Here is a 12,268-nt window from a genome sequence, read left to right as displayed (position 1 = left end):
CATACAATCTCCACACACATGCATACACACAAAACACTTTCTTCCATTACCTGTTTTCCCTCCATACTCCCCACGCCACTTCCTCAGCTGCTCTGTAAGCCTCCCGCTTCTGCACAGACAGAAACCAGGAAGCAGAGATAGCTTCCTGGTTCCTGACATGCACACAGCAGCAGTTGTAAATGCGCACTCAGCATTGCTGACTGGGCATTTACAGATTTTGTGTGGGCCTTGCCCCTCAGGCCCTACCCTGTCTACGCCTCTGTGCACCTGACTCAACTGGTCTCGACTAGACAGGAGAAGGCACCTCAAAGGCCTATCACAAAGTGGCAAGAAAGGCACCAAGCAGCGAAAGGGAACACTACCTTGACAAACAAGATCCACCCATTCTGGGCCCCCGCAAACACGCCTAACACTTCTGACTGCACTATGGCAACACGCACCCCGGAAACGGGCAGTGGACTTCTGGAAGGTAGGCCCGTCACACCTAATGAGGGACCTGTTCAACGGGGACCAAAAGCGTGAAGGTAATTCGAAACCAAAGACCTTAACAGCAAACAGCATCGGAGGCACACAAAGTTATGTTAGTAGGGGCAAAATTGGACGTGAAACCGGAGGGATAACAAAGCAAGCAGCAGCACAGGGTAAGGCATAGCATGCTGGCCCAGAGCTCCCGCAAATTAGGCAGGGGTCGGAAGCTAGAACCTAGGTGGGAACGAGACAAACATGGTGGCAGATGAGACTAGGGAACTTTGAAAGATTACCTGGAATGGGCATAGCCTTAATTTTCTCGGGAGACGTAAAATTGCAGAGCAAAAAATAACATAACTCTCTGCCAATGTAGCCTGCTTGCAAGAAACGCGCTTGCTAGCAAAAGATGAGAAGCGCATCCACTTTAGGCAACTCAATAAATGCTACTTTGCAAAAGCGGGGGAGAAAAAGAGGGAGGTGGCGCTGCTTTTTAGCCAGGAAGTACCACTAACGCAGGTAACGGTGAAACGAGACTCAGGGGGGAGATTCCTATTGGTCAACGCTTATCTACTAGAGCAAGCCCTAACATTTGCCTCCATCTACTGCCCGAACAGCACCCAGGACCAGTTCCTCCACTCGATCCTGCCGGACATAGCCGCATTGAAGGAGGACTGTCTCCTGATAGGAGGATTTTTAACCTGGCCCCTAACCCAAATAATGACAAGACCCTTCCACCATTGAGAGAGGGCTTTGCGGGAGCAATTGGATTTACAGAATACCTGAGGGAAATCGGCTCTCTAGATGTTTGGCGACTCTCAAATGAGAGCAAGCGACTATACATTTTATTCCCATGTCCACAAAGGCCTCTCCAGGATAGATTTAATCCTAATGCGGCATGCCCCAGTGCAGGCCCGGATCAGGGTATGCGGTCTCCAAAACCCACTGCAACGGCATTGGAAGATGCAAGACTCACTATTGCAAGATACAGTATTCAAAGAGGAACTATCCAATGCTCTCACTCACTATTTTGGGGAAAACTCCTTGGTGGGATGCTCGGAAGCGGTAGTCTGGGATGCCATAAAGCCAGTAATTAGGGGAATAGTAATAGGGTGCGATGCAGCACAAAAAAGGGTTGGACAACTGCAGCAGCATAGGCTGGTGGAGAAAGTAGCGGCCGGTGAAGGGGCACATAAAAAGAACCAATCGGGTAAGACAAGTAGAGAGTTGAAAAAAGGCTAAAGCAGCGCTGGAAATGCACCTGGCAGATAAATCAGCCAGTGCACTGGCATAAACCAAACAGTACTACTACATAAAAAGCAATAAAGCAAATAGGCTATTGATATATAAAATAAAAAAGGTACACACCCGAAATAACATCTCCACATTTAAAAACAAAAACGGGTTCCTACTGTCCTCGGTAAAAAGGAGTGCAATGGTGATCCACCATCGTGAGGTAATGACAGGGAGCCCAATCGATGAACATTTGCAAACTAACTACTTGGTCAACTCCCCAAGAAGATCCCAAAACACAATTAGAACGCTTTGAACTCCCAATAACCACGGAAGAAGTGAAAGAATCTATAAAAACCCTAATGAAATGCAGCCCAGGCCCCGACGGGTTCGCCGCAAGGTTCTACAGGGTATACACTCTTATCTTAAACCCCCAACTCACCAACCTTTTCAATTCTTTCCTAGCCACAGGCAGTATCACTTCATCTATGGAGGAATCCCTCACAATACTCATCCCCAAATTGGACAAAGACCCAGAGGACTGTGCATCCTACCGGCCCATCACACTAATGAACAACCATGCAAAGATCTTCTCTAAGGTCCTCGCGACCAGACTCACGAGGTCTCTTCCAGACTAAATTGTTACGCTCACCTGGTTCCACGGGGACGCCCCCCAGCAGTTGGGACTCAGGTATCCTTCTCTGCGGTTCCCAGGTGTGACCAGCGGGAGGGTTCTGCCTGGAATACAGGTGGGCAATGTTCAAGACTGAGCAACAGGGTTAAACAGTCCCAGTTTTGAATGCAGGTGTGTTCTCCATCCTGCCTTCTTGGCAGAGGCACATTGTGCTTGGTGGGCGTTTGTGATCGAGTTACTTCACTGATGCTGGCCCGCTTTGAGTCTTTCAGGTAGGTCTTATTGCTGTGCTACATTATAGTCCTTGCATGCCTTTTCGGTTTAACTAATGTCTTTTCTCTTCCTTAGATGCGCGGAAGTCCAATATGTGGCATAGACTGAATTGTTTCTCGCCGGTAAGTAATGGCGTTTTTATTGCGCCTTGATGCGGTGAGTAGGCGCTAGCGCAGTGCTATGATGCCTTGCCTCTTGCTAACCTGTTGTCTTGTCTTCCCACAGGTCGCAGTGATCACCCGGTGCATGGAATTCCTGAGGCGATGCTGGTGGAGGAGCAGCTTGCGAGGTAAGCTTTCGGCACTGTTCATTAAATTGTAAAAATGTTTAATGCCTTGTTTCTTCCTTTTTTGCAGATCCGTCGGTTCGGGAGGAGCGCTGGTTCCAGGATGCTGATCTCAAGAGCCGTGGACAGCTAACGATGAAATTACAGGTAAGCTGCTGCTGCTGCTAACAATGTCCTTTTTCTCCTTTACAGATGCTGTTCTTCCGAGGTTTGCGGGTGCAGCTGAACACGGTGAGCGTCAAGTTGCAGAATTGCAAAGTAACGCAAAGCGTGTTATTCCAGTCAGGCGTGGTTTAAATAGCTTCAAGAAAGTAGTCCCGGTAAAATAGTTCCTATGGTACCACACCCAAAAATACTATACCGCATAGCTTGGTTCCAAGTAGCCAAGCTATGTGGATGCCTCCATGTTGATCGACACTGAAATAAATTAGTTCCCAATACAAGTCCTTTATCAAGTATAGGCCTCGCGCCAAAGGCACCAGGACTGGCCCCAAGAAGGCCTGGGCCAAGGAGGCCTGGTTTTAGTGGAGACCCTTCCAGGCCCATGGGCTTGCCGGGGGGTCTGCTAAATGTGGGTCGTGACATAAATTCAACCAGGGAAACAGGGTTCATCCGGGTTGTACCACCCACAACATCTGGCGCACCCTAAACCTGATCGAAAGTGCCTCTAGAATAAAACTAGAAATGGCTGCAATCTCACTCCATGCTCACAAGGCATTTGACCTACTAGATTGGGGTTACATCCATAAGATATTAACCCACTTTGGATTTGGCCCGAATAGCAAATGGGTCATGGCCAACTATCAACATCCTTCCACCTCACTAAGAATCAACAGGATTCTATCCCTGAACCTTTATATTTCATGAGAAACACGCCAGGGCTGCCCCCTATCGCCCCTAATATTTGCGCTCTGCATGGAGCCATTTGCAACCAGACTACGTAATAACGCATTTATACAGGGGCTACAGCTGGGAGAAAGCCAGTATAAGGTCTCCATGTATGCGGACGACGTTCGCCTTTCCCTAACACATACTGAGCACTGTCTGGAAGGAGATCTCAGCATTCGCTGAGGCATCAGGCTTTAGGGTCAATTACGGAGAAGGTGCATCGGGCCAACCTCCCCCAACTAATCTGAACCCTATTAAAGGACATGGAGCGCTGCCAAAAACGAGAGGTTTCATGGGTAGGGAGAATTGTAGCAATAAAAATGAACTTGGTCCCGAGGCTGCTCTACCAGTGCCTGGCGCTACCGGTAACCATAAACCCAGGAGAGCTCCAAAAGGTAGCAAAAAGGGGTTTTGAATTGTGTCTGGGGCAGGAAAAAGCCAAGAATCGCAAAAAGGGTGATTCTCCGAGGGGCAGAGCATGGAGTCCCTGGGGTCCTAGGAGTTCTTAGACATAGTCTGGTGCCCCAACTATCACATGCTTTCACATGGCAAACCGACACAAACATATCCCAGTGGAAACAAATACAAGAACACTGGTGCTCAGCACCCCTATCCACCCTACCACACCTCACAGCATTCCACAGGGTTCTGGACACCGGCCAACTAACGGCCACCAGAAATGCAATTCAGTGGTGGAAAAGGGCTGCAAGCAAATGGGGCCACAGTGGATCACTGGGGCCACTCACTCCAGTCCGAAATAACCCAGACTTCACACCCGGACTCGAACAAGAGAGATTTAGCAAATGGCGAGAGGGAGGCCTGAGACTAATTAGGGACTTCTGAACTAATGGAGCACCACTCTCCTTTGAAGTAAGCAAAACTAAATTCCAAATTCCAGAAACCAAAAGATTCCGCTATGCACAACTTCGGCACTGGTTTTCACAGCATAACACTAGAACACAAGAGAGCAGGCAGCTTAACCCGCTGGAACTCATACTTGCATCAATGGCTCAGAAGGGGAAAACATCAACCCTGTACAAGCTTCTAGAGAAGGGCAACCCCAATATGAAGGAGAACTATATGCTCAAATGCTTCAAATGGCAGAGGGACCTAGGAAGAGAATTATAAATATAAGAATGGGGACATATCTGGACCCACATTCACAAAACCTCAAAATGCGTCATGAAAGGAGGAGGCGGTGAAAGTATGCTACAGGTAGTATGTCACTCCAGAAATCCTGAACAAATGCAATCCGGAGTACTCCCTGCTTTGTTGGAGAGGATGTGCTGAAACAGGTTAACTACTTCATCTGTTATGGGCATGTCCAAAGTCAGTGTCATTCTGGGAAAAGGTCCTGAACCACACTAGATTAATACCGGGACTGACAATATCATGGCATCCGGGGATTGTGTCACTGGGCAACACAGGAGAGGGACTTTCCCACTCAAGGGTCACCTGGAGGACTTGATTACCCACCTCCTTACTGCACCCAAAATCACTATCACCTGGCTATGGAAGCACCGTGAAGGTCCGGCAATCACCATGTGTTGGGCAACATGCTGGGACACAGCAGTGGCAGAGAAAATAACGGCCAATCGACTGGGCGTCATGGGAACATTTTACAACATCTCGGCCACCTACCTGGACTATGCAGAACAATTTCCGGGAATAGTGCGACAACCTCCAGCATCTCGATGGTCCACGAAACACTGAACCCTTAATTGCCTCCCCATCATCCAACCCATCCCATGACAATGGAACCTCCCAACACTCGAAACTCAGTAAATGCATTGCCTGTGCTGGTGTTATTGTCTCACAGCTCTGTATCGCGCTTACACGTGTACTCTGCTTTGACCCGATTTTTTGTTATATAAAACCAATAATATATATCATTGAAAAAAATAAATTCACTAAACAAATTGTTAATATAAAAACTAGTAAGCCAAGATCTTCAAGTCTCTAGTATTTTATAAATGATCCATATGTTCAAGAAGTAATCAATCTTCAGCAGATCGGTAGTGGTTAGATTATGCTGCATCATATGGCTAAAAACTGTGATTCTATTTTGTCTATAGCGTCCTTGCATGCTTTGTAAGATGCCCGATTTAGGGAATAAAATGTCATATTAAATATAAAGGACCATAGTGTTCTATCATCAGTTCGTGCCTATGTCCTTCTCAATTCACCATAGCTTTTCAGATATTGTTCCTGCAAGGCAGTGCAACCCGTCAAAAGATGCTCTGTAGATTCAAGACGAGAAGTACACAGCCTGTAGAATCTTTTATCCTTGGGAAGGTTTATTCTTGGGCCTATCCTTATGAGAGATGGTAAAAGTTTAAGTATGAGCTTTAGCGTGAACAGTCTAGCCCATGATTCATCCCACAGGATAAGGTATGGAAACGGTCAGAGGAATAGAAACCTTTGTGCAACATAATCTTGGAAAAGTAGATTTCTCCAAGAGAGATTCAATGTTGGAGATGTGGTCCCACTCTTTTGCTTTCTTTGTTAGCTTGTTATTGTATATTGTTTAATGCTCTGAATAGTCCACTGTCAAGCCTATTCTTTTATGGAAAGACTCGACTGATACATTCCACTCTTTCAATTGGTCACATATAATCGGCTGGATGCTTAGTACATTAATGCACCAAGTGTACTGTGTCACCCATATATAATTTATTATTTTGTATTGTTCATACTTCTCCTGATATTGGGGGACGTGTTTAATGAGATCAGCCCTAGTTCCAATCGTATGACCTCTACAGGGTTGCCTTGAGGAAGGCCTAAAGCCTGTCTCCAGATGATTTCTTCTAATAACTTAAGCCATAGCACTTCCCTTTCCTTGTGCTATTCCAGGCCGTAGAGTATATATGGGACTAGTCTTGAACAGAATGTTAAACCCTCTATAGAGCAACTGGCATTGGTCGAAGTAAGTTTGCTATTGATTCTGGACTTCATTAAAGCCCTGTTGGTAACATATTCTCGATTAGCCTTTATTGAACAAGTTGGGGTGATGAGTGATCCTATGTTTGTGTATGCTTGTACTTTCTCCATTTTCTCACAAGTCCAATTTCCATACAAAGTTTCTTTCCAATCTCTTTTGTCCCACCTCCATGATGTTTATCATGGACTTATTCAGTTTCAGAAGGTTCCTTGCAAGCCAATAGGCGTTCTATCGAATAGAATTATGTAATCTGCATATGTTAGCCAACCTACCCGCCTATTTCCTATTTTTGGTGGAAATGAATCAGAGGCGTCTCCTAGTTCAGATACGTAGAGATTTAAAACCGCCAGCGCCAAGACACAGCCTTGTTTTAGCCTGTTACTGGTTTCTATAATGTCTGTCACAAAGCCCTCTTGGCAGCCGATGTACCAGTATAAAAAGACTTGATGATGTGAAGTTGTTCTTCCTTAATTCCCCAGTTTGAGAGTTTCACCCACATTCTCCTTCTGTCGACTCTATCAAACGCTTTGGAAAAGTCGATTAAAGCGATGTACGGATGTCTATCTGTGTGTGTGTCAGGGTTTGCTGAATTAGGAAGCACAGTGCCCAAATGTTTTGGTTTGTGGCCATCTTTTTCCGGAATCCGGTTTGCTGGTCTGATAAAATCTTATTTTGCTCTTCCCATTGATTTATTTCGTTTAGTAATTAAGTACAAAATAATTTGCCCGGGGTGTCGTGCATAGTTAGGAACCTGAACTGACAACTAGTTCACGGTCTGCCTTTTTGTGCACTGGTACAAGAATACATGTTTTCCAAGATGAGGGGAAAGTTCCTTCACTGCAGATTTTCTTAAAAGGGTCATTGGAATTGGTGTCCAGGTCTCAGGATGCTATATCAGCACCTTATTGTATAGAGCTCCCGGTCCCGATGTTCTTGAGGCTTTCAGTTTCCCGATTGCTACCTCAATTTCATCCTCTGAAAATGATCATCTATTTTCAGGATGTTTCACATTCAGTTGATGACATTGGGTTTTAATGTTTTAGCCCCATAGAGATCTTTCACACATCTCTCCCAGTCAGCTTTACTAATCAGATTGATCAGAGTGTCGGCAGTAGGATCAACAATAGCCTTTTCTTAGCAATTGAAAGATATTTTTTCCATCTAGCAGAGCTGTAGGAGACGGTATAAGACCTGACCCAATTTCTGCATTTGTTTTTTTATGTTGCCTACTGCTTTTTCACAATTACTTTTGGAAATACATCCAAAACTCTCTAGGTTTTTTAGTTTCCTGATTGTTTAGAGCTTCTTCTTTAGTGTTGCAATATTTGAGTCGTACTTCTTAGTATTATAGTTTGTAAATTTCTTTTCAAATCTGCTTCTACAAGCAGAACCATATCTATTCGCATAGTTCGCAATGATCTCGCCCTCTCTTCAATCCCCATGAACCGGGCCTGCAGATCCACCTGATCAAGCGCTAAGCGTTTGTTCAATGCAGCAATCTGTCAAGCCATATGTCAGTGTGCAAATCCCAACTGTGCCCTATTATAATTGGCATTAAAGTCTCCTGAAATAAGTATCCTTCCCATGGGGAAACACACCATTCACACAGAGTATCGATGTAAGTGAGCTCATGGTTATTTGTGTTTACCCTCCCCACCCCTGAGGCACATGAACATTAAGCAACAGTGTGCAAGATCTTGCATTTAGATCTTTTTCATGGTATTGTACCGCCAAAATATTTCCATTTGGGATCTCAAGGTCAAGGTGCTTCAACACCATCTCAATTCGGAACCCAGGTAGTAGACCTCCTTTGGGTTTTCCTAATACCAACATTTTAGCAGGATAATTAAAGCACACACACCCAAAGGCAAGCTTTTTCTCAGCCAAGCCTCAACAATAGAAAAATGCCACACTCTAATATGGACTGGAATCCAAAAAGCTGCGAGTATAGTGAGAATGGCCTCTAGTATTCGAACTCGGGAGGTTAAAGTGCTTTTGGTCCTCATTTTTTAGAGGTCAGTTTCTCACCCCTAGTTACGTTCTCCGCAGGATCCATGCCCACTCCTCTACTGGGGGGAGCCCTTAGAGAATTTAGCTTTTCTTTACCTTGGGATTTCCCATCTTCCCTATGTTGTCTCTCAACGTGTGTATTTTTTGTACTATCCCCTTGGTCCGTTTTACACACCCTACCCAACTCAACCCATAGTCAGGAAGTGCATTGATTAATCCATGAGTTAATCAGCTACATCTTTGCTATGTAAATACAGACACAACCACTTTTCCTCCCCATCACAGTCTGGAAGCTCAACCCTAGCCACATCCTTCGTGGTTAACACTTGCAGATGCGGCTGCATGTGTAATAGCTTCAGAATGTTTTGCCTGTTTAGATAGGAGGTGTGTTGTAGCAAATATGTCAGTCATGGTTATTTTTGTATCAGCCTCAGCCAAAGTTGTTTTTCCTTGCATTTTGCCTCAAGGCTGCCGAGTCCGCCGCAGTCCTGATGCCCGCTTTTTCCGTTAATTCAGCCGCAATCTTCACAGTTAGAGTTAGCATTAGCTATGTTGTCGTCTTCTATATTTACCTCTACTACGCTAGTTTGTAAGATATCACTAGTCTGCTCCACATCATTTGTAGCAGATGTCTGTTGAAGTGAGGACTCATTGGTTCTCCTAGGTCTTGAATGCCGGACCCAGCCATCCAAGGTGCCAGCACCTTTTTTATTGTTTTTTTTAAATCTTGGTTTGGTTTCTATGTAACAATACTACCATCCGAACTTCCATGAGTTCCTCAGTGCTGACACATTCATGCTGATCTGCTACAGTCGAGGCAAGGGCAACAGTGTTTTTTTTCAGCTCCCCACAGTTTTTACTTCTTCCTCTCTGGAATTTTTCCTTTTGCTTTTCTTCTCCTCTGACGTTGCATCCGCTTCGGTCCATATACAGAGGGGGAAACGGCTAGAAACATCTCCCGTTGGCCAATCACAACTTCCTCTTCTACAGGTTGATTAGTGGTCGCAATGTGAGTCCCGCTCTCGTACATAGATTGCGGTGCGCTTTCCTAAAGCACCTCCTTTGAGGAGGCTAGCTCTCCCCCTCCTTTTTTATTCCAATTTCTATAATTGAAATTGCGTCCTCATAGTGCCCCTTGCCGTTTGTGCAGGCCCTCGCGAGTCCCTGCAAAGGCTAAAGGCTGAAAAAAAACTCTAGTTGGTCTTGTGACTTCTCTAGGCAATTGATCTTTTCAATGCAATTTTTTGGCCTTGGTAGATTTCCGTGCATATTTCCAAAATAGCTTTAAGTATTGATCGTAGATCTTCATGCGACAAATCCACCCGGTTTACCCTCGTTCTGGCAGTGTTGTCGAGGAAGTCAGAGCTGTCTGTTCTAGAGGATGTAACACTCTGAGTCTTTATGTCGCCAATGACTGACAGGCGCAGGCTCACATACTCCAATGAAGTTCTCCTCCAAAGTTCTAGATTCAGCAGCAGTCATCCCCTGGGAGTCAGTTATCATTGTTCTGCAAGCCTCCCTTTGGCAACTGTACCAGTGCCTTAGCAGCAAATTATTATCAATTTTGGGTGAGCTCTGCAAAGTATCATCTGCTTACCATGCCACGTTCTGGCTAGTGCTTGTCAAGCCCCCATAAGTAGCTCCTGTAGGGTGCCCGTTTTCAGGAAGAGCCATTTAGTACTCAGTGATCTTTCCTTTTGATCTAATAGCGCAGTAGTTTGTAGTGGGCGGCTCCTGTGTATGGAGCAATTTTTAAAATATTTTAAGCGAAAGTCATCTGTCAATTTACATCTCAAAATGAGCGCTCATTCTCACTTTGAGACTACTTATGACGAGGGAGAAAGGATGAAGGAATTCTGCTGGTGGATGTTTACTTAAAAGCACCAGGTCCTCATGTGCCACTGTTTCCTTTTTTCCTCATTTGCCGGCAGGGATACGATTTTGTTTTGCTGTCATCAAGGACATTTATACTGAAGAAAACAAATCCTTTGGTTCATATTCCCAAAGGGGATAAGATGGAACGTGTGCAAGTCTCCCCAATGAGACAAACACCTGTGCCTCTCAGAGAAGATCTTATCCTAATTCCTAGGTTAGCTCGTCTGTTTAGTGAGTCATTGTTTTGACTTCAAAGGTTTGGCTTCCAATGGTGTCTGGCCCTATAATTTCTCTGAAGGTCAAACAACCACTTAATATCAGCACTCAATATCAGCCAATCTATCAAGGAGGAGGTTTCAATTGACAAAAAAATAAAAAAAAATTAAAAAAATAAAAAAAAGAGTTCCTTAATGTTAAATGATGCCTCAACCTTAAACATTTCAACATCGCCAGATCCCTTGATACTGAAAGTCTATAAAGACCACTAAAGATGGTGGCAAATGTTGAGGCACCCCTAGTATTATCAAAATGTGACTCAACAGAACCTGCAGATAAAGGCGTGTCATTCATAGTTCTCTTTTTTTTCTCTTTCAGAAGCAAGGTCTACTCCCTCTTAACTAATGCCAGGCCCTTTGGCTACAGGCAGCCCAAATCTGTAGGAAATCAGCAGAAATATTTTTTAAATTCTGCAAGAGAACATTTTCAAATCTGCAGGATAAACCTTACAATCAGAAGATGCTAGCGTAAACATTCCCATAACTATTTCGCAATTTAATGCAGAACATACTGAAAAAATCTACAACAAAGTGCATTTGCCTATGTTTATTTTCAACCTTCCATAATGTTATGAAATCAGCTTCTTGGTCGTAGCCTATAAGAAGCAGGTGAAGAGCGGACTATCTGGCAGTCATGGTGGTGACTGCTACGGAAAACGCTGGTTGTGGAACTACAATGCCATTGGCCTGGTGAGGATGAGAAAGGAGGCTACTGGCAGATCGCTTGTTCTCTGCACGAGATTCTGCCAGAATTTGATTTTACGTGTAGATTAATAGGGTTTACTTTTTTGCATTGTTTTTTATCATGCATTGGTTTTTCCTGGTTTCTGGGGTAAGACGTCTAATAAACAGACATGGTAGCACAACATAGCCACTTGAAATACAATACCCCTTTGATCTACCAAAACAACAAAGGAACGATAGTTACCTTGTCAACGTGAGGGTGCCAGTACTCGTCATGTATGGTTTTTGCTGCAGTGTTGTTCATTCTTGAGAAGAATGTCGGTTTGGTAAGGTACAAGTTTGATGCACTGATGCCGAAGCTTTGTGCTATTTCTCCTTGAATCCTTTGTCTGATGTCCCTGAAAAAATAAACACTGAATCCATTAGCAGGAGAATGCATTAAACAACTTTACCTTTGGCTCGTAATTAACCCTTTAGGTCAAGTAGATTGATTTACATTAAAAAGATTGTACACCAACTGACTTACTTAAATGTGGATTGCAAGTTTTAGTATTTTATCTTTACTCTATGATAGGTGATAGCCATTGCATCTAGATGAAAATACTGAAAATATGGGCTAGCATTTCCTTAGTTACAACATATGCATGCACATCACTTTTTATCTGGCATGTTATAGTAAATAATTACTTTTCAAACCAGTACAT

General features: G+C 44.2%; 1 protein-coding gene across 3 annotated transcripts in view; it reads right to left on the bottom strand.

The window, feature by feature from the left end:
- OGFOD3 (2-oxoglutarate and iron dependent oxygenase domain containing 3) overlaps positions 1-12,268 on the bottom strand; it is an 876,068-nt gene that overhangs the window by 328,422 nt on the left and 535,378 nt on the right. For all 3 annotated transcript variants that reach the window (XM_069654613.1, XM_069654612.1, XM_069654611.1), the window contains exon 7: positions 11,809-11,962. In XM_069654613.1, coding sequence (XP_069510714.1) covers positions 11,809-11,962 — 154 coding nt within the window. The remainder of the gene's footprint in view (positions 1-11,808; positions 11,963-12,268) is intronic.

Source organism: Ambystoma mexicanum, chromosome 3q (genome assembly GCF_040938575.1).
Source record: "Ambystoma mexicanum isolate Mex_15411 chromosome 3q, UKY_AmexF1_1, whole genome shotgun sequence".
Classification (NCBI taxonomy): Eukaryota; Metazoa; Chordata; class Amphibia; order Caudata; family Ambystomatidae; genus Ambystoma; species Ambystoma mexicanum.
The sequence above is the reverse complement of the archived record's forward strand: the minus strand, read 5'-3'. Positions and strand labels throughout refer to the sequence as shown.